This window comes from Heptranchias perlo, chromosome 30 (assembly GCF_035084215.1).
Source record: "Heptranchias perlo isolate sHepPer1 chromosome 30, sHepPer1.hap1, whole genome shotgun sequence".
Taxonomy (NCBI): domain Eukaryota; kingdom Metazoa; phylum Chordata; class Chondrichthyes; order Hexanchiformes; family Hexanchidae; genus Heptranchias; species Heptranchias perlo.
In genome coordinates, this window is record NC_090354.1 from 25,315,615 (window position 1) to 25,337,723 (window position 22,109).

Here is a 22,109-nt window from a genome sequence, read left to right on the forward strand (position 1 = left end):
TAAGAATGAAGCAATGTCAGACTAGCTGCACTCTGGGGACTGTTACAACCAGAGTTCTATGGGTCAATATGTTACTGATATATTTTGACTCTGCAGCCATCAAGCCTGGTTCAAGATGCACAATCTTCCACTGCCAGCTGAATTTCAAATGGGACGATGTGCGAGGTCATCGAGCCATTTGGTCATGTATTGATGGAGCTCTACATCCAACCATGCAGCCTACAGAGCGATTCCTCCAATCTAAGCCTTTGGCCATTGGGTATCCTGTCTGGTCAAACCATGTGAATCAGCACATCAGCTGACATTCTTTTCACTGGATTTCTTTGGTTTCTTCAAGCCTCCAGTCATAGACTCGCCCTAATGCTGTTTCCTCCTCCTCTCCTCAAACCACTAACTCGTGATGGAGTGTGGTACCACAGGCACCTGCCACTCTCTGCCTATTTTATCTGGAGGGCAGGATAGCCAAATTCAGTGCCATCTTCAGCTGACATCAACTCACACCCACAGGTGTTAGCTGTGACCCAGCGGTAGCACACTCGCCTCTGAGTCAGAGGGTTGGGGGCTCAAGTCTCACTCCACAGACTTGAGCACAAAGTTGAGGCGGATATTCCAGTGCAGTACTGAGGGAGCACTGTTGGAGGTGCCGTCTTTCAGATGAGACGTTAAACCGAGGTCCCGTCTGCCCTTTCGGGAGGACATAAAAGATCCCATGGCATTATTTCGAAGAGGAGCGGGGAGTTCTCCTCGGTGTCCTGGCCAATATTTATCCCTCAACCAATATCACTAAAACAGATTATCTGGTCATTATCATATTGCTGTTTGAAGGAGCTTGCTGTGCACAAATTGGCTGCTGCATTTCCAACATTACGACAATGCCTACACTTCATTGGTGGTAAAGCCCTTTGGAACATCCTGAGGTCATGAAAGGCGCTGTATAAATGCAAGACGTTCTTTCTTCCAGCAATAGTTGGATTGCCATCAGGAACAGCTGATCTTTCCCTCCATGCGCACTGGGATCAGCTAATTCAGCACAGATCGGGGATCAAATGTGGCACCTCTTGATCTGGTGGTTGTTACCTATCGCCTGGTCTACTGGAGAAGCCCCTCCCTAACTCAGCTTTTACAATTACCATCGAAGCATTCTTGCTGTTCGTCAACTTGTCCCGCTACCAATGCAGAATGTGGCATCAAAGAAGTTCAGAGTTGGTGACCTCCATCACACAGAGATCATCGGGGCCAAATACATTACATAAAAACAACACGTTCTCAGAAATGCAATCGATTCCTTTCATCATATAAGCCTAGAAATGCTGCCGTGCGATTTTAGCAGTGAAACGCTGAACACATTTGTATGAGATTACCGTTGTCTGATATTGTAATGCATGCATTAACATCTATTAAAATAGATAGTCATTTCACACTAACATTGCATCGTGTGCTTCTTAGCCTATTCTTATTTTATTAACACTTTTGATGAAGTATGTATTTATCCCATTAAACCATTAAGATTTTATATGGATGTGCTACATCAACTTTAATGCTGCCTACAATGCATTTTGCTCCCATCTGTATGTAGGTTTTTGCTGATGAATAATGATGATATAAATTCCTGATGGAATGTTAGTTAATGAATGAAACGTAGATATTATAGCTCATTTACCTAGTGAAAGTGCAGAGCTCGCTAAGGCGGACTTTCATCGTTAAACGAGGCATCGTAGAAGAGTCGAGAAGAACGTTTGGCAGTCCGTGCAGTGAAGGGGACAGTCTTCAGCGCTGCCCAGGAAAGTCCAGACAAGAAGAATGGAGTGCACAGTGTGTGAGAGAGAGAGAGAGAGAGAGTGTGAAAGAGATATCGAGTGAGAAAGAAAAGGAGAAAGAATGATAGAGATAAAGAACAAGAGTTAGAAAGAGGAAACAGAAGGAAAAGAGTGATGGAAATAGTGAAAGTGCAAGAGGGATCGATATAGAAGAGAGAGAGAGAGAGATGAGCAGCAAAGAAAGAAAAAGAGTGCAAGAGAAAAATGGGGCACAGTGAGGCAAAATAGAGAAGAGCAAAAGGAGACAGTGAGAGTCTCAGAGGCAGTTTTCAGCTAAACATTTTAACAATTAATGAGAAGGATTCACAATGTTTCTTACACCAAAAAATTTGAAACAAGAAAGCTTTTGTAATAACCAAAGTATTTGGAAAACGCACTTAATTTTGCATTAGAATGTTCCGCCTGTCTATATCTGACCATTTGAATAAGATTCTGTAACGGACCACAGGACTAGACTTGGATAATTATTCAATTCATGAACAACTCCATCCAGCAGTTTCACTCAAATCAACCCAAATTGAGACAAGTTTGAATGTGAAGTGACCTTTGGACTGATTCACATTCATAATAATGGCTAAAATACCCTTTATATGAATGATTTGATATTTGAGCTAAGATTTGACTTTCTGAACCCTTATACAGCCAGGAGGAGAGCTCCACTCTCCTGGGGCTGCTCTCAGCTCACACACGGTGACTCTGAAATAAACTCTAATATTACAGCAATAAAGTTACCCAAGCTTCAGCAATAGTGCCATTATTATAATACTAAAATATTAACAGCTAAACACATAAAACACTATTTTACCTCTTGCCTCTTCCCTGGTCTTGAACCTTTTTAAAAAAATTTAAAAGTTTTTATTTTTCTGTATTGCATTCTATCTGATCTATTTTTCCGAAGTTTAAAATCAATCCTGCATCTTCACCCTCGTGCTTTTCCAACCCATGGTCTATTTGGAGCGGTGGAAGTGTTTCCATTAGCTGAAAAGTAGCAGTTTTCCAGCCAGTCACCGCTCCAAAGATTGATACAGTCGCATTGTAGATGCAACCAGTCAGGAACCGGAGTAGGCCATTCGGCCCCTCGAGCCTTGCTCCGCCATTCAATTTGATCATGGCTGATCTTTGATCTCAACTCCACTTTCCCATCCGATCCCCATATCCCTTGATTCCCTTAGAGTCCAAAAATCTATCAATCTCAGCCTTGAATATACTCAACGACTTCGCAACCACAGCCCTTTGGGGTAGAGAATTTCAAAGATTCACAACCCTCTGAGTGAAGGAACTCCTCATCTCAGTCCTAAATGGCTGACCCCTTATCCTGAGACTATGCCCCCTAGTTCTAGACTCTCCAAACTCTCAGCATCTATCCTGTCAAGCCCCTTCAGAATCTTATATGTTTCAATGAGATCATCTCTCATTCTTCTAAACTCCACAGAATATAGGCCCATTTTCCTCAATTTCTCATGATAGGACAACCCTCTCATCCCAGGAATCAATCTAGTGAACCTTCGTTGGACCACCTCTAAGGCAAGTATATCCTTCCTTAGATAAGGAGACCAAAACCGGTGAAGTACCTGTGATAATATCTTCAATTGCTCCATCTTTGCCCTCGTACACCATTCTTTCCTTCCCCTGCTGCTTCTTCTTCAGCTCCGCCATTAGGTCCATGTGGGGGGCCTTATTCTTAATGGGAAGAGGCTAGGGGAAAAGATGAAAGTTCACTTACTACTGCTGTGAAATGGGAGTTAGAATCATCAGAACAAAAATCATTTTTAAAACTGAAAATTATTTGAAATCGCCCGTTTTAGAAAATCGCATTCAGGCATAGCGATAATTCATCCCTTCTATGTTTCCCTGGTGTGTTATATATTATATACCAGCAGACTCACTGTGGTGTTGCTCAGACTAAGATAGGGGACACACTGTTTTATCAGGTCAGGAAGTTGATACCATGTTGAGTTGCGTGTTCCTTTAAGGCGAGAAATTCTAATTGCTGATAAGCAAATACTGGGTTCATACAGGGGTTAATTGAGACTCCTGCTGTTAAGTAAACACTGGGTGAATTATACAGATGTCAATCAAGAAATGGCAGACATCCAGGGGTAGAAATTGATGTGTGTTGTGCCTGTATCTCGAGCGAAAAACGGGCACAAAGCATACCAATTTAGCAATGGGATGGCCTGCGCCCAATCTGCCCAGGCGTTGGTAAATTCACGGGGCTCATTTTTTAGGTATCCCGCTGGACGCCTAAATCATGCATTAGGTTCCTTGAATATGTTTAACTAAGGGCCTATCGCTTGTTGAAGGACCCCTGTGTAAAATTAGTCACCGATTAGCGGGGCAGGCGTCAGAATTCTTCAGCGACCGCCAGCTACATCCGAGTTTATTTTTAATTTCTTCTAAAAAAAACTTTCCGAAGAGTTGACTCCCGACTCCACCATCCCAGCGATTGCGCACCCCCCCACCCCCCCATTGTCCGCTCCAATCCCCTCCACGAACGTACCCGAGGGTCGCTGTTGGTGAGGCAGGTTGCCCCAAATTCAATCCTGGAGGAAGGCGAGCTGCCCGTGGAGGCCTGACAGGTGCGGCAGCTCGCCCTCAATATTTAGATGAGGCCCGAGGCCCAATTTCGGGCCGGTCTCGGGCCTCTCTGTTCGTGCGCGTGCTGCACGCACAATGTCGACTAATTTCTGTCCCCCAGATTTTAATATGTGCTTTTCCAGTAAGTTTTTTTTTTAGACTTTTCTTGGATGAGAGACACAGAAAATTCAGTGAAACTTGAAGTGTGACAGAGGTAGATATACTGTTTTTATAACCATACTCCAGATAGTTTTGGGGATTAGTCCCACTGCACCATGTGCCCTGCTCCAGCTAAACAAATAGGTGGTAACCCATTCTCAGGCATTTGATAATACCATTCCTGGACTATTGGACGTGAAGTGAGGGAGACAGTGAGTCGGACATCACTCTGTGAATCCTGGTCCCCACTGGGGTGTTTTGCCTCCAATGGCCCCAACAATAACAGGAACTCACCACGGGGGGAATTGTGGGTATAAAACTCTGTTCTACTGTCAAGGCACGTGTTGTCATAGCAACCTACAGCTCCACTGTCCCCTCAAATCAGCTCCGGTGATTTGCCTTGATCACGCTTCAATTGAAAATCATTTTTCCTTGGCTTTCGAGAAGATTGCCGTGTCGAGGGACAGCTGTATCTCTACTGAGCTGAATTCAGCTCCCTTACAGAGTCCCGCCCACTAATTGCTCCAAGAGGATCCTCCCCATCAACACCCACTGGTTAATCAAAAAAATATTCCAGGAATCAACCAGATAGAAAGCAAAAATAAGAATGATGAACCGGCGCTTATCGTGCTGATGTGCTCAGTCGTGCAGACACAGAACCCAGATTCAGGCCCACAATTCTTCACGAGTGACTTATCAATTTCGGTCACACCACATTGGGGAACCGCTGCCGAGAATTCCAAGAGGTGGACTCCAATTTTTGGAGGGGAAGCGCAGTTATCGTCAATTTTTAAAAAAACTTCTCTTTTTGGTCTTCCTGGGCCATGCGCTTTCAGCAATGAAGGGAGAGGCAGGTAGGCCTCTGCCTTTGCTGCTCAAATCAGTTGCTAGGAGACAGGCCAAGAGGAGCTCAGTGATGGCTCTTGCACCAATTTCCATCCTTCTTCAATATCATTAATATTTAGAATGAATGCACTCTTCTCGTTTGACTAAAACAATAATGTTTCAACAAACTGTCCTTTTCCCAAACAACTGTAAAAAAAAACCCCACCATTAGTAAAACAAACCCAGATTAGCAAAAGCTTCAAGTCACAGGCCTCACCTTTCCATCTGGCTGTGTATTTTTGGAGTGTGAGTTTTTGTCCTCAGCGTCCTGGGCTTTCACTGCCTCCTGTTTCTTTCGGAACTCGTTTTCCTGCTCAGCTTGCTGAGAACGATTCACAAACAGACGTGCGCATCAGTTATTGCCGTGGATCTATCGGGTTTGCACAGTTCCATTACAACCACCCACCGACAACGTTTCTCATATCCTGCGCTTCCTTTTCCTCCCAATTTTTCATAGAATCTTACAGCACAGGAGAAGGCCATTCGGCCCATCGTGCCTATGCTGGATCTTTGAAAGAGCTATCAAATTAATCCCACTCCCCTGCTCTTTCCCCATAGCCCTGCAATTTTTTCCCCCTTCAAGTATTTATCCAATTCACTTTTGAAAGTTACGATTGAATCTGCTTCCACCACCCTTTCAGACAGTACATTCTAGAACATAACAACTTGCTGCAAAAAAAAATTCTCCTCATCTCCCCTCTGGTTCTTTTGCCAATTATCTTAAATCTGTGTCCTCTGGTTACCAACCCTCCTGTCAGTGGTGACAGTTTCTCCCTATCTACTCTATCAAAACCTCTCATAATTTTGAACACCTCTATTAAATCTCCCCATAAACTCTCTGCTCTAAGAATAACAATCGCAACTTCTCTAGTCCCTCCACATGACTAAAGTCCTTTATCCCTTGTATCACTCTAGTTAAATCTCTTCTTTTTATTCTCTATTCTCCTCTGAAAGTGTTGACTCTTGTTGGAGTACGATTCCACAGTCAATGCAAGCCTCCGTTATCATAGAATCATAGAAAATTTACAGCACAGAAGGAGGCCATTCATGTCCGGCCGGCCGAAAATGAGCCACCCAGCCTAATCCCACTTTCCAGCACTTGGTCTGTAGCCCTGTAGGTCACGGCTCTTCAGGTGCACATCCAGGTACTTTTTAAATGAATTGAGGGTTTCTGCCTCTACCACCCTTTCAGGCAGTGAGTTCCAGACCCTCACCACCCTCTAGGTGAAAAAATGTTTCCCTAGCTCCCCTCTAATCCTTCTAACAATTATCTCACCAAAGTGGCCATTCTTCTTGTCTTAGACTTAACAATGAATACTTGACAAGCTATCCAGTTGCACATGGGTGGCATCAGCATAACCGAACCCCATCCTGCCTTCACCTGACATCCACATACACCCACTTCCCAACAAAGATCACTGGATAGCGATCAAGAGAGGCAACCCTGGCAGATTTACTCCCTTCCCTGGTCCAGAGATACTGAGGCTAACTGTTGCATCCACTTGCTGCCCTAAGCCAAGATAAACTGATTCTGAACAAACTGGGGTTCAAGCTTGGGACCTTTCTGGTGTGAGCTGAATACTAATCAAAGGACTTACCAACTAAGCCAGTAGGTGAGCACCATTTCCAGCAGAGCAAATTCACAATCACACGTAAACTCACTAGATTGTTTTCACATTGCTTCATTTGAATTTAGATGCAGTTAATATTTAAATATCAGAGGCACCATTTATCCCATTTATAAAGCACAAGAGCAATTTTCAACACTGATGTTTCGCAGGGGGTTGGGGCCCCATGTCCATGGTTTTGTGAGGTTGAATGGATCCCCTGCCAGTTATTCCTTTCCTTAAGATGGGACGAGCCCCCTGCTGTGAGCCGTCTGTCCCAATGGCCGAGAGAAATACCAATGGAAGCTACTCACACAGGTGGCTGAGTTAAAGGCCGACTTGGACTTCCCAAGAATGACACACTTCATCATTAATATCAGAACATTAAAATTTGTCGGAACACAAATTGCCATTTGGTCCAAGAAGCCTATCCTTCTTTTTTCCATAGATTAAATTTACCTGACTACCTTGTCAGGACATTCTTTAATCCCTTCCCTCTCCAGAAATGCACCCGATTGGCTCTTGAACTCATTTATATGGCCCACTTAAGTGGTCTTCCTTGGTAACTTATTCCACAACTCCTTACTCCTTGGCTGAAAAAGTTTTACCTGGAAACCGTCTTACTCCCATCTTCTTAAGATGTTTTAGAAATCTAACTGGGTTTAAGATCTCCTTATGTGGAACCCTGAGGCTTGGAACAGTGAACGATTCACCGTCACTTCCATCAAGCCAAGCTACTCTCTTCCATTTTGTTCAGGGAGGAGTAAGAATTCATAAAAATTGCCCACAGTGGGTAGAATTATAAAAAAGGCAACATTTACTAGTAGATTACTATAAGAGGAAATGTTCTATCGGTTTCTTGAGTTCTGCTTTGAACTGTGCTTCATTAAAATGAAAAGATAACTTAGTGATTGACCAGAACTGAGCTTCAGGAAGGAAATAAACCTTCTGTGGCGACCATTAAAGTCAAGTCAACACAGATCATTCTAGTCGGCTCAGAGTAAACAGAAGTCGCTCGTGTTCTATACCTTGTAGGCCTTGATGAACCTCACAAAGAACAGGAAGAACAAGGATGGAGGCATCGTTTTAGTATCTTCACCAAAGTACTCAATGACAGATTGATAAGCCTCCTGTAGGACAAAACAGTGCAAACAAGATTAGTCTCCTGTACAGCAATGGGAGCAGTAATGTCAAAATTAAACTAGAACAAAGGTAAGTCCCTAATTTACACTTTCGCTGGGATTTTGGGGTAAATAAAGTCTCCCTGCGAACACCTTGGTTTTCCACAGGAATCTGCGGCAATAAGGAAACCGCACTATAGAGGCACCCAATCGAAACAGTACTGCAGTGACAGCTAATCCCGATGGAAAATTAAATACATCAATTAAAGTAATTTTATTGACCTAATACTTCCTATTGGATAGATAGCACAGTTCCATGGTTTTGATTCCAGTTGCCGCAAACTTGTATTAACTGAGCTGGTTTCGTTCACTGGGTGAATGCACGGTGTTGTGTGGGACTGAACCATATAATAAAGGTGTCAGGTTCAATGCTGATCTCAGCTGGGGTGATTGAGTACTCTCAGTGTTTCTGAGCTAGGATTGGAGAAAAACCAGTCAGAGTTCCCATTCCTGATCACTATGTAGTGACTCCCACTAGAAGTATGTGCATTAGCATTAGGACAGGGACAGATTGGACTTAGCTATGATGCTTCCATGGCTCAATAGCCTGTCAGTGCTCACTGCCTGGGCTCACAGATAAAGGATGGCTGCTTGGGCAAGAAAACTGCTGGTGACAATGTAACCCTACCCCAGAACAAGTCACTACCTTCAGACCGCTGCATGATATCGAACTCTGCTTAAGGAGGTTACCTACCTGCCCTCCAGAGGCACAGAACACCACTCCATGAATGTATTTTGCTCCTTACCTTAGGAGGTGAAGCAGCATCACTGGCAATGGTTGGCATCAGCAGGAATGCCATACTCCCCAACTGTGTCTGGGTTGAGCACTCAGCCCACTCGAGAGGGCCAACAATGCAGCTTTCACAGAGCTGGCTTATAAGGACCTTCCCCCTCCCACATCCAGGCAACCACAAACACAAAGATGACTTTCGATGGCCTACAAATGTTCTCCCAATATTACTGCCAGTGTTTCCAAATTTGCTCCACAGTGTAAAATGCACAAAACAGGAACATTGGCCTCACCATTTTAAAAATTCATTCTCGGGATGTGGGCGTCGCTGGCAAGGCCGGCATTTATTGCCCATCTCCAATTGCCCTTGAGAAGGTGGTGATACAATTGAGTGACTTGCTAGGCCACTTCAGAGGGCAGATAAGAGTCAACCACGTTGGTGTGCGACCAGAGTCACATAAAGGCCAGACTGGGTAAGGGCATCAGGTTTCCTTCCCTAAAAAACATTGATTAACCAGTTGGGTTTATCCAATGATCTGTTCATGGTCACAATTTAACAATACCAGATTTTCAAACTACCATGGTGGCGATTTGAACCCACATTCTCTGGATTATTAGCACAGGCCTCTGAATTATTGGGCCAGTAACATAACCACTATGCTACCAAAGATTTGGGAAGATATTAACGGCTTTTAGTTACCGCACAAGGGCTCAGTCAGATCTACACAATGCCTGGGCTTGTCACAAGTGCAAATTTAACCAGTTTTCAGCCAATCCTGGTTAGAAATTCTACAGGATGAACAAAGTTCAAACTAAACCTGCAAAAAAAAATTGACAATTTTCAGAAGATAGACAATGAAGAAGGACTTCAGCCCACGCCATTTGGGTGGGTGCTGAGCAGAGCTCTGAACTTTAGAACCAAGAAACTCAGGAGATCTTGAAAGCAACTCAAGTGATGAGAAAGTATTTGCAGACAGCAAGCAAAAATCTGGGATAGAGCCAGCGGGTGGAAGGAAGTGTACTCATCACACAAAGGTAAGGGTACGTGATACACATAGAACAGGAAGCCTCTAGGGAACATTGCTGTGATCTTCTTCTCAAAGACAGCTTGGGATTCCCAACACAGTTAAGAATAATGAATGAAGAAGAATTTATTTTTTGTGTGACCTTAGACTGTGAGAGTTGGCTGGGTTTTCAGCCATGGAATGGCTTCTCGGCTGAATCTGACCCTATCTTTACCCCAACACCTGCACCTTTCCAGGCAGATCACTTTAGCTGATATCTCCCCATCCGCCTCCTGGGCCACTGAGGCTGATGGTAACATCCATGGTCAAAATTGGTTAACGCAGCACAGACCAAGGGTCGAACCTGGGATATTCCTGGTCTGCACAGTTCAGTACTACATTAAACAGCGCATTTGTTGATGAAGCAAACAGAGGAGCTTAAAGGCCACTCTTTGAGTGAGCTGACTGACACCCACCTGTGCGGTTTTGCTGTCCCTCTGTAAGTTGTCCACTTTCTCACTGTTGTTGCTCAGGAATTCTTTCAGGACTAAACTGGTATCCTGGACCATGAATGCCTTCCGTGTGAGTTCCATCCCCTGTTGTAATGACCGAGCATCCTGTATGACGTTCTCCAGTGATACTGCGACAGAGACAGCAAGTAGGAAAAGCCCACTGAGAAACTTGCACACATTTTAATCAAACATGAAGCTGGTGACAGGATGAGAATCAGGTACAATTTGTTGGGCCCAACAATCGTAATAAAAGACCATTGACTGCACCACCCGTGATTCCCCGATATGCACAGCCATTGTGTGGAGATTCCTGCCAGCAATGCCTAAATTGGCCTTGCAGTACTTGAGTTCCCAGTGAGGTCCAGGATGCCACATTCACAACAGCACAAAAAAAACTGATAATTCATGGGAAATGTATGTCTGGTTTTATTTGCCCCCCCACCCCTGCTCTCTGACCCTCCCTGAAAACTCCCTGCTCCATACACTTTCCCTTTCCAAGAGGGCAGTGATTCAGGCCTTTGCTATTCTTGGTCTATGGTGGGCTTGGAGCCTAGTTTCCATGTGTTGATGTTTCTGGCATCCACATTGTGTTAGTGCCAGTGGGTGATTGCAGGCATGGAACCACGTCTGCACTCCCTGCTTAAGGGCATTGGAAGTTCCAGCATGCCAAGCCATGCCATGCTGTGCCAGGCCACGACACTCCACTGGGCTCATGTTTATAAGTAGTCAAACATGCACTTCCTGCCAGTCCCACTCCACATGACATTACTTGCCATCTACTTGCCTACTCACACAATCACATTATAATGGATTTACATGAACTGATAAAAAATATATACATCAATTTTAATTCAAAATGTCTCTGCTTAATGAGAGTGCTATAACTTGCTCAATGTTCCACCATCACACACAAGTCACACTGGTGTTACCTTCCTTTCACTAACACAATGCTAATGTAACAATTAGCTGGCATCCGCTCCCCGGCTGCTTTCCCGACCGACTGTCAGCCTGTCAACCTCGGAAATCCTCCCCCACGCCCCCCGCTCTCTCCACGGCTCGGAGTAAAAATCCAGGCCTTAGTCTTAATACCTGCAGCAGCTTTGTCAACAAAGAGCAGCTCGGTATGAAAGGCAACGAGTTCAGGATATTGCTCGTGGATAATGTCCACAATGTAGTTCATTAGCGTCTGCTTTCTGTCCGTTGATTTGGTTTCGAGGAGCTGAAGATGAATGGAGACAGAGCAATTAGTAGGAACACAGCTACACGTCCTTATATTTGGAATCGTTGTCAACTCCCTCATTACATATGACCAACAACACAATGGATTCTGCGACAACTCCCTCAATAAATAAGTACTGATTTTAACCCGGAGCAGGAGTTATGTGAGGGGGGGGACGTAGCGGATGGCAAACCCTCCGGACCTCAGCAGCATGAAACCAGGGAGATGTTAACTCCTGGGCCTCATCTGCATAGGCCCCATCAGTCTGCTTTCCAAACTGGCAGGCGAACGGGAGCAGGATGTTAGGAGACAGGAGGCTGTCACTGGATACCCAAACTTAAGGTCCCTTGCCACTCAGGTAAGTCGTTTTGTGGCTTCCAGGAGAGCCTCGCAGTCCAGGGAGGGGAATCCTGGGGTAGGAAAGGCCTAATTTTTCCTTGTGGGACGCGGCTTCCCCTGGCCCCAGAAGGAAAGTAAAGAAAAAAAGATCCATTTACCATTTTGGGGCCTCTCTGGTCCCGGCTTCTCGTCCCATTGGGTTAGCCTGGCAGGGAAACCACAACAGCTTCCCTGCACTGGCCTCTGGTTAAAATTGCAGCCAGGCCCTGATAATGTCATCGGAACCCAACTTGCATATTTAAAATAGGACCCTGCTGGCTTTCAGTGGATGGCCCTCTTAAGATCATAACCCGAGGGAAGACACCGGGATTGGTGCAGGTAAGTTCCACAGGCCATTTTAACTGCCCGTCCGCCTGGTGGGCAGAATTATAATTGGCCCTGTAAAGTCAACAGCACAATGGAATCTGTGTCAACTCACTCAATACATACAACAATGTTCATTTATATAGTGCCTTTAACGTTGTCAAACATCCCAAGGAGCTTCACAGGAGCATAATCAGACAAAATTTGACACCGAACCACATAAGGAGATATAATGGTTGCCGATGAAGGATAAAGCCAGCAACGAGGGCTGTGACTGTTGTTCTGCACAATGTGGGGATGGCTCTGTAATGCAGTTAGTGACTCTATGTCATGTATACTGAGTGAGTTACCGCAAATTCCATTGTGTTATTGACTGTACGTAATGAGTGAGTTGACGTAGATACAGTCAATAAGACATTAAAATCTGCGGGAGCTCACTCAGTGTGACCAACCTACAATCGCTGACTCCAGCCACCCCCACACTGTGCAGATTAACAGTAAATTTGCTGGCTCCATTCTTCCATTGCAACCATTATATTAACTCCAACCCCGCCCATCTCTTAGATGTTGACCTTTCAGAGGAAACACAACAAAAACAACACATCACGGGCTTCATTCTGACACCAGAACTACAACGAGAATGACATCAAAATGGTGTCCTAGTATTGAAGGAGTTACAACCAGTCACCTTCAACCGGTTGCTTTAAGTCAGATGACTTAAAATCAATAACTGCGCGTCAATAAATGATTATGACTGGCCAGTAATTAGACCATTAAGCAAATTATTACAGATTGCAAAACACGATGGGCTAATCATTAGACTAGTTTAATACGGAATTTTCCAGCAGAAATTCCCACACTCTTACCAGGTCAAGGCTCTGCAATCGAAAGCCATAAACAGCTCCTTTTTTACTGCTGTTCATGTAGTTCCCAAATGCTAAAATGATCTGAAGGAGAGAACAGATTGAAGAGCATCAGCTGTGTGTTTGGTGAACAGTTTTCACAATGGATCATTATTCACAGGTTACAATCATTGACATCACTCAACAAGCAGCGACTCATAGGTTTTCTTTGGCAAAGGCAGCCCTGGTTTTATGTTAATTAGTTCAATATTGATACTCAGATAAACCCAGACTATTACTTCAAAGCACATCAAGAAAATAGAACCAGGGGGCATGAATTGGAAATTAGTGAAAAGTAAATTAAAAACAGTTATCAGGAAATACATCGCAACTTAAAAGTGATACATGTTTGGAATAATACGACAATTTGCAATTATATAACACCTTCAACCTTGCAAAATGAATCCAGATATTTTACAAAGGGAGGGCAGATTGAGGAAGGTAGGGAAGGTGCTGGAAGGGTTGGGTAGGCGATGGGAGGGTAGCGGAGGGTTGGGTAGGCGATGGGAGGGTTGGGTAGGTGATGGGAGGGTAGGGGAGGGTTGGGTAGGCGATGGGAGGGGAGGGGAGGGTTGGGGGGAGTTGGGGAGACAACGGGAGGTTAGGGTGGGGGAGGCGACGGGAGGGTTGGGGGAGGTGACGGGAGGGTTGGGGGAGGCGACGGGAGGGTTGGGGGAGGCGACGGGAGGGTCGGGGAGAGTTGGGGGAGGTGACGGGAGGCTGGGGGAGAGTTGGGGGAGGCGACGGGAGGGTTGGGGGAGGCGACGGGAGGGTTGGGGGAGGCGACGGGAGGGTCGGGGAGAGTTGGGGGAGGTGACGGGAGGCTAGGGGAGAGTTGGGGGAGGTGACGGGAGGGTTGGGGGAGGCGACGGGAGGGTTGGGGGAGGCGACGGGAGGGTCGGGGAGAGTTGGGGGAGGTGACGGGAGGGTTGGGGAGAGTTGGGGGAGGCGACGGGAGGGTAGGGGAGGGGATTGGAGGGGTGGGGAGGCGACGGGAGGGTTGGGGAGAGTAGGGGGAGGCGACGGGAGGCAGAATTGAAGATGTAGAGTTTGCAGAAGCTTTGAAAAAGTGCCAAGACGAAGAGCTTTAGAAAGGGAATTTCAGAATGCAGGGGCATGACGGAAGTATCAAGAAAGTAGGACCAATGGGCATAAAATGGAAATTACTGAAAAGTAAATTGTTAGTGTGGGGGCTGGGAACATGCACTGAGACCAGGATTGGGAGAGCAGAGGCTGTGAGCTGGGAGGTAGAGCTAGAGGACATTGCAGAGATGGGGTGAGGCAAGGTCATGGCGGAGTTAGTAAATCGGGGTGAGGATTGTGAACTCAGTATGCTGGCGGATGGGGAAGGTTGAAAAGGACAGGGAAGTAGGTGAAGGAATTTAGTCCTGAATAATATACAAGTAACATAACAGAGCCAAAAACAATGGGATTATTCAAAATACAATTGGATGGGAGAGTTAATGAACTTTCTCATCCCTAATTCTTGTGTTCTTATTCCTTTGTTAGACAGACTGTCATGGTGATTCTTAAGCTGGCACCTGATGGGACTGTTTACTTAAAGGGCTGCCAATGTAACGTGATACCCTGTGCCACAGGAAGAGACAAAGGCTGAAGGTTTCTGAGCAATGGATTATTGAGCGGTAAACCACAGACTGACGCCCAGACACAAAAGCCACAACCCGAGAGGCTAAGAGTGTTTTCTACCCTGGGAAGTAATAAATGCCAAAACATTGGGGTTTAAACATACATATATATATTGAGGGGGGCTTCATTCATTATTGTTGTTGGATCCTGCTTAGTATCCAGTGCAATAATCAATTTAAAAATGTATTTTAATCCTGTAAATCTGCATCAATAAATGAACTTTAATTCTGTAATAACCATTGGGTGCACTGACTTTGGGCAATAAAGGTGCGTCATACCTCGATGGGATATACCCTCAGGGTAGATAGTACAATCCATGATATTCTCATACAAATGCTTAACATGCTCTTCCCAAATTCCTCTCTGTGCTGCTTTAATGCAGGGGTCAATCCACTTTTGTTTAGTGTCTGAACAGTACCCATTGGGATTTAATGACTACACCAAGGTGTTGAAATTGTGCTGTAGAAATCTTAGTAATGGGAACACATTCAGATAAAACTCCTCTGTCTGTTATTTTAATTGAGCCATTAACACATTAATTTTAAACAGGTTAGTGCCTTTGTTCAAACAGCGACGGAGGATTTCATGCAGACCTGTTATGGCATTTGTCACTAATATCGTGCAGTGTGATTGTAACCAACATGGGCTTCGCAATCCCGTGACGGGCTATTTTTCTTTGTTCACTAATATTAGTGAAAAAGTTCATACAAGTATAAAATCGGCTTTTATACTCAAGGACTTTCACTAACATTAGTTAACGGAGGAAAATACACCCCAGTGATGCTAAGTCTCTGATCATTTCCAGTGTGCCACAGTGTGTTCCATTTCTACTACACTTTATCCTTTCATCGTGAAGTCGGCAAGGAGCTTCCAGCAGACTCCCGCGACGGGTATAAATCACCCCTGAAACATCTCACCTCGAGGATTTTCTTCAGCTTTGTAGATGATTTGATGGACATCGATGCAGCGATGATGGCATTGAGTTGCTGTAAGAGAAGACGATTAAATCAGTCGTTAAGGAGCTCGACGAGTTATGGACGATCCCAGCGGGAGCCCAGATTTACAACACGGAGCTCAGGGCGACAGACAGGCTTCAGCACAGTCCGCACCGGTGAACAGCAGCCAAAGGACTAGATTGGGCAGCTCTTAATGGGCCTTTTAGTGTTGGCAATTTAAAAAAAAATGCCTTTGATCTTTGAAATTTCTACTCAGTGATATTTTTTATTTAAAAACAGTTTGTGGGATTTTACAAAAATCTTTTCATTCATTCAAAATCAAAAATAAAAATTCTCCTGAAAATCCCAAAATATGTTCTATTTTATTAAATGCCTCTTTGAAGGTCGTTTAAGTTATAAGTACTCCATAAGGGGACCATTGAATAAAATTTCCGCTCAGTTCTGATTGTTACGGATATTAAAAAGAAGAAAGCCTTGCATTTATATAACACCTTATCACATCTTATTTTAGCCGATATTGTAAATCATTCCCTCTCCTCAGGGACTGGTTCCCTCGCTTTCAAAACTGTCGTCACCAATGCCACCCCCCACAACTTCAAAAAACCCACCATTTGACCCCACTGTCCCATCTCCAAACCCCCTTTTCTCTCTAAGGCCCTTAAAAGTACCATGTTGCCTCTGAGATCTGTGCCCGCTGCTCCTGCAGCTCCCAGCCTGAATCCCTGCGATCAGATTTCCACCCTTCCCACTGAGATGACCCTAACCAAGGTCAGAGATGACATTTTCTGTGCATCATTCCTCCTTATCCTCCTTGGCCTTGCGACAGTCGATCACGCCACTCTCTTCCAGTGGCTCTCCTCCACTGTCCAGCTCAGTGGGACTGCCCTTGCTCAGTTCCACTCTTACCTATCCAATCATGGCCAGAGCACCTCCAGTAATGGCTTCTCTTCCTGCCCCCGCACCGTTATCTCTGGAGGCCCACATCCTTGGACCCTCCTTTTCTTCATCTACATGCTGCCCCTTGGTGATATCATCCAAAGCCATGGGATCAGCTTCCACATGTACACCAATGACACCCAGTCCTTCACTACCTCTCTTGACCCCTGTGCTGTTAGAGTGCTTGTCCAACATTCAGCCTTGGATGAGCCGTACCTTTCTCCAGCTAAACATTGGGAAGACTAAAGTGATTGTCTTTAGCCCCAGCCACAAACTCCTTTCCCTCGCCACTGATTTAATCTTCCTGGCCATTGTCCCAGGCTGAACAACCTCAGTGTCCTGTTTGACCCCAAGTTGAGCTTCATAACCACTCCATCATAAAGACTAACTCCTTCCACCTCAAAAACATCATCCACCTTTGTCCCTAACTCAGCCCATCTGCCGTTGTAACCCTCATCCATGCCTTTGTTACCTCCAGACTTGACTATTCCAATGCTTTCCTGGCTGGTCTCTCATCCTCCACCCTATGTAAATTTCAGTTCATCCAAAACTCTGCTGTCCTATCCTGGACCTCACCACACCCATCCTTGTTGACCACAATTGGCTCCCGGTCCCACAACATCTCCAATGTAAACTTCTCATCCTTGTGCTAGTCGAGGGAGAATGTTGTGCAGGATAATGGCGGAACTCCCTGCTCTTATTCGAATATTGCCTTGGGATCTTTAATGTCCACCTGGCCCACAGAAACAGGCAAAAGAAGCTTTGGTTTTTCATCTCATCTAAAGGGTGGCACCTCTGACAATGTAGCACTCCCTCGGTACTGCACCCGAGCGTCAACCTACATTGTGCGCTTAGGTCCTTGAGTGGGTCTTGAACCCAGATTATTCCCTCAGAGCTGCCCTACATCTGTAGAACTGAAGTAGATGATTTGCAGATAGATAGCCCATCACAGTCAAACAGTATACTCCATTAGCGGTGGATATAGCAAAGGAATGATGCCTCAGGCAAATAAAATTAGTTTCGCCCCCCACCCCAAACAGTGGGACAGAAAGTCTGCGGCCCTTCTCGCATACTCATAGAATTACATAAAATTTGCAGCACAGAAACAGGCCATTCGGCCCAACTGGTCTATGCCGGTGTTTATGCTTCACACTCCCAGGGGTACATCGGACCCTGACCTTATGTCGGGGATTCCGCAGGGCCTTGTAAGAGGCGGAACTTCCACTCAACCCACAGCAACAGCAGAGGAGGTGGCGGGGACTCCCAACACATCACTGGCGGACCAGGCCGCTAGGTGGCGCGCACTGGCCCCATCCTCCCTGCGGTAACGGCAATAACTGCCTGGATCCCAGGCACAGTTAACTGTTAATTCCTGCCCCGCCCTTTGAGCCTCAGGACAGGGTCGGAGGTCGCTCACCGGTGTCAGCAGCTGCACGCTGTCGTTGAAGTTGCCCATGAAGATCATGATGGTCATTCGTTCCGAGAGCCGTGGGATCTTGCTGAATTTGATCATGAAACGATCCTCTTCGGCCAGTTCCTCCAGCGGTTTCTTGTCCTTCTCGTACTGTTGCAGCACCTTTCGCTCGTAGTCGGTCGGTAGGAAGCGAGTCAGCAGCTCCATGAAATCCAGATCGAGCGACTTCAGGTCAAAGCTGGGTCGTGTGGAAAAGAAAACATTCCGGGCACGTTAATCACACAGCCAAGCAAGAGGGCACAGGGTCACGGTCTCGCAGGGCAAGTTTAGGACACAGGTTAGGAAGTATTTTGTTTACACAGAGGGTGAAGAACAGCTGGATTGAGTTGCCAGTAAGGGCAGCTGTGGTCAAAGCTGTAGACTCATTTAAGAAACAGATGGATGCGGTGATGGGAAGATGGTAGGATTGGTGTTCTGGTTGTTCGAGGTCAAAACGGCCTTCTTATCTGAAACAATCTTGTGAATTACAAGGGCTACAAGTCAGTGATCTTGGAGTAAAGACAAGTGAACTGGAATCTATACAGAATCTCCAATATGCAGTATTGGGGCCTGTGTGTCTACGGGACCCAAGGTGCATCAGTAAGCACTTCAGGCCCCCCTTAAAGCTACAGCACAAAGACCATCTGCCTTGCAAGAAAAACTGCGTTATTGGAAGGTATTCTAGTTAAACAGTTAAATCTCAGATTGCTGCTAACACTGATCTGAAACCAGTTGCTGGACTAACTCATGTCCCTGATTCTCTCTCCCTTCCTGGTCTTGGTTCAGCAGTTCAACAATGACATCGTTCAGGTCAGGCTGAGGCTGAGGGAGCCCATTTTCCCCTAGCTGCCAACTCATAGAACTGTCCCAGTATCAATTGGGTCATCTAACAAGCCAGGAATACGGATGTCAGACGTACATACAACCATTTCAATATTAAATATTACGCATAGACACTGGCTCTGAAATTTTCAGTCCTAGTGGTCACGAGAATCACGGCCAACTGGAGGTTGTGGAGTCAGTGAGAGGGCACCTCATTGGCAAGGGTCAGGTGTGGGCACCTCTGGTGTCTGCCTTCCTGTGCCTGCCAGAAACTCTGGTGCCCATCCACCTGTGGGGGTGTTTGTCCAATCACCCCCCACCCTGACATGGTGCTATTGGCCCCTTGAACAAGGGGAATGATCTCGAATATTTAAAAATAAATTTTAAACTCTTCGGGGGTCCAGGCCACCTCCCTGACCTGGACCCCACATGGAGGCCGGTACGCCATGTACAGGCTGCCAATACTATGCTGGAGTCCGCCTTCTAGGCTCAGGATCAGGAGCTCCTGGCTCAGGGAGTCCCCGCTCCTGAATCTGCCCCCAGGTAATCAGTCCGTTGCCCTGTGAGGCGCAGACAGTGCTTCCACCCCTTACAAGGCAGCCTGGAAACTCCCCGAAACGCTGCATAACCACCACCCCTCCACCCCGTCCCGCCTCCCTGCGCCTTTCCCATTTATGCCCATTATCCACGCAACCACCAAATGACTCACTCGTCGATGGCCTTGCAGATGCTGTCAGAGGTCAGACCGCCTTTCCGCAGGGTGATGGCCAGGTTCTTTGCTCGGTTCGACTCAATCAGGCTCACTTTGCTGACTGCTTTCTGGGTAACCTTCATTTTCAATGTGCTGATATCGACTGACGGGCCCTGGGCCTTGGTTTTAAACTGCTCCTCAAACTCGGCCATGTTCAGCTCCTAGAACACAAGGAACGGTGTGAAAACTGGGGCCGAAGACCAATTGATCCTTTTACATTTCGAATTCTTCATCTTAATAATATTCGGATTTTTATCATTGTTTTTTAAAAGTAGCCTCCAACGTGACACAGTGCTATATAAATGTAAGGATTTCTGTTTAAAAATATATTCTATACAGATTTTGCATCATTGTGAGTTGGATATATTAATGGCCAGCACAAGCTGACAGCTTCTATGTTGTAAAGGTCGGAGGCTGTGGACACTCTAAATCCACATCAGATCAGGAGTTCTATTTATGTCTGTAGATCTTGACTGGTTCCTTGACCCATCTTGCCCCCATCCTCTGGAATTCCCTCCCTCAGTATCTCCTCTTTGCAACTTCCTTTCTCCCCTTCAAAAACCGCCTCAAAACCTCCCCTTCGACAGCACCCTCAAGACCCTCTTCCCTTCACCCCTCCACAACATGGTGTCCACTCGCTATCCATTGCCCCATAAAGTGCTCCGAGATGTCTCTTTGTACATCACGAGCGCTGTAGAGAGGTAAGGCAAGGTGTTCACATTGTGTTAGAATCCCATTCCCAACTGGTACAAAAGCAGGTTAAAAGTGTCGAGTACATTCAGTGCTTGTGACATTCAAGCTGTTACTAGTGGGACTGCTCCTCGGTGGGGACCTCCAGCCTTCTGGGCTGAGGAAAGAAACTTTCTATGAAAACGCTGGGTGTAAATCATTGCATATTTATGCACTGTTCTCATACATTTCCTACGAAGCAATACTTTCCAAATCAGTGAGAGAACTGCGGCTGTCATTCGAAACTGTCAGGATGTCAGAAATGGCCAGAGGTACGATTTGAGGAAACAAAAGATTATCTTTTAATTCATTTTCGGTGTCAGTTATGGCTCAGTGGGAGCACTCTCACCTCTGAGCCAAGAGGTTGTGGGTTCAAGTCCTACTCCAAAGACTTGAGCACTGTCGGAGGTGCCATCTCTCGGATGAGACGTTAACCTGAATGAAATGCAGTGACATTGCACCTCTTAGCAGTCTTGTCGAAGTACTTCGAGCTAGTCATGGATTTTGCAATGGTCTAGCTTTCTGCAGGAAACTGCAAGGAAAGCCTTTCTTAAACTAGCAGAGTCATCAAGGACCAACCCAAGTACTGCTATCAATCCAGAAATTTATCACGATGCGGAAACTTCGAATAGAATACAATTCAATAAATTACATTAAAAAACCCACAAGATGGTGGAAATATAGGAGTTTGTCAGCATTCGACAACAATCAGGAAACAAGATCAAGTGTGGGGCCCAGAGAGGGAGAGAAAGAAAGGGGGAAGAGAAAGAAAACAGGCAGACAGAGAGAGGGAAAGCAAAAGGGAGAGAGAAAAAAAAGAGAAATAAAGAGAAAAAGAGAGAAAGAAGAAAGAAGAAAACAGCAGATACGTAGGAAGTGAATTGCAGGCTAGAATTTGATTAACAGCTTCTGGTCATATCATAGTTCCTAGACCTGTCCCTGAGATTTAATTACAGCCTCTACCTCACTGCAGGGTGTTTCTTAAACATTTTTCTCTTAACTCCCCCTCTTCTCCTGAAGGGCCTGACCGTTCGTGGGGTAGCGGAGGCACAATGTGGGTAAGGGGCTGCAGTATTGGGCACTGGTCGCAAGTGAAGTGCCCTTTAAGTGTTGGCATTTTTTGGGCCCAAAATATGGTGGCCATTTTGGTCTCCTTGTGTGTATATGGCAGCGAAAGCCGAAGCAAAAACAGTGGCCATTAAGAAAGGGCGGCCCGAGATCAAAATATTTTTGAAATGGGCCTGTCAGCACCTGTTCGAGTTGCCAACCCTCCAGGATTGTCCTGGAATCTCCAATAATTAAAGATGAATCCCCTGGACACTACTGCGAGCAACACCCGGGAGAAAGATCATAGGGGCATGAAAAGAAAATGTGTTCTTAAAAAAAATGTTCTTTGAACACTTTTGTTTATTAGTTATAAAAATATTGAAGATGGGGGAAAAAAAGCTGTTTGACATGGGTGGAGCGGTTGGCGGCGGGAAGTCATGTGATGAAACCCCCAGAAATACGTCCAGAATTGA

The 22,109-nt window shown here is 45.6% G+C and overlaps 1 protein-coding gene and 1 long non-coding RNA gene across 4 annotated transcripts in view; one reads left to right on the plus strand and one right to left on the minus strand.

The window, feature by feature from the left end:
- Window positions 1-119, plus strand: part of LOC137300006 (uncharacterized) — a 33,929-nt gene extending 33,810 nt beyond the window's left edge. The window contains exon 3 of the long non-coding RNA XR_010958018.1: window positions 97-119. This is a non-coding gene — a long non-coding RNA (uncharacterized lncRNA). The remainder of the gene's footprint in view (window positions 1-96) is intronic.
- The window catches only part of fmnl1a (formin-like 1a), a 198,385-nt gene that overhangs the window by 3,102 nt on the left and 173,174 nt on the right, over window positions 1-22,109 (minus strand). For all 3 annotated transcript variants that reach the window (XM_067969082.1, XM_067969083.1, XM_067969084.1), the window contains 9 exons: window positions 19,819-20,021; window positions 18,252-18,486; window positions 15,860-15,928; window positions 13,260-13,340; window positions 11,562-11,691; window positions 10,437-10,600; window positions 8,074-8,175; window positions 5,656-5,760; window positions 3,389-3,512 (listed from right to left, as the gene is read on the minus strand). In XM_067969082.1, coding sequence (XP_067825183.1) covers window positions 3,389-3,512; window positions 5,656-5,760; window positions 8,074-8,175; window positions 10,437-10,600; window positions 11,562-11,691; window positions 13,260-13,340; window positions 15,860-15,928; window positions 18,252-18,486; window positions 19,819-20,021 — 1,213 coding nt within the window. The remainder of the gene's footprint in view (window positions 1-3,388; window positions 3,513-5,655; window positions 5,761-8,073; window positions 8,176-10,436; window positions 10,601-11,561; window positions 11,692-13,259; window positions 13,341-15,859; window positions 15,929-18,251; window positions 18,487-19,818; window positions 20,022-22,109) is intronic.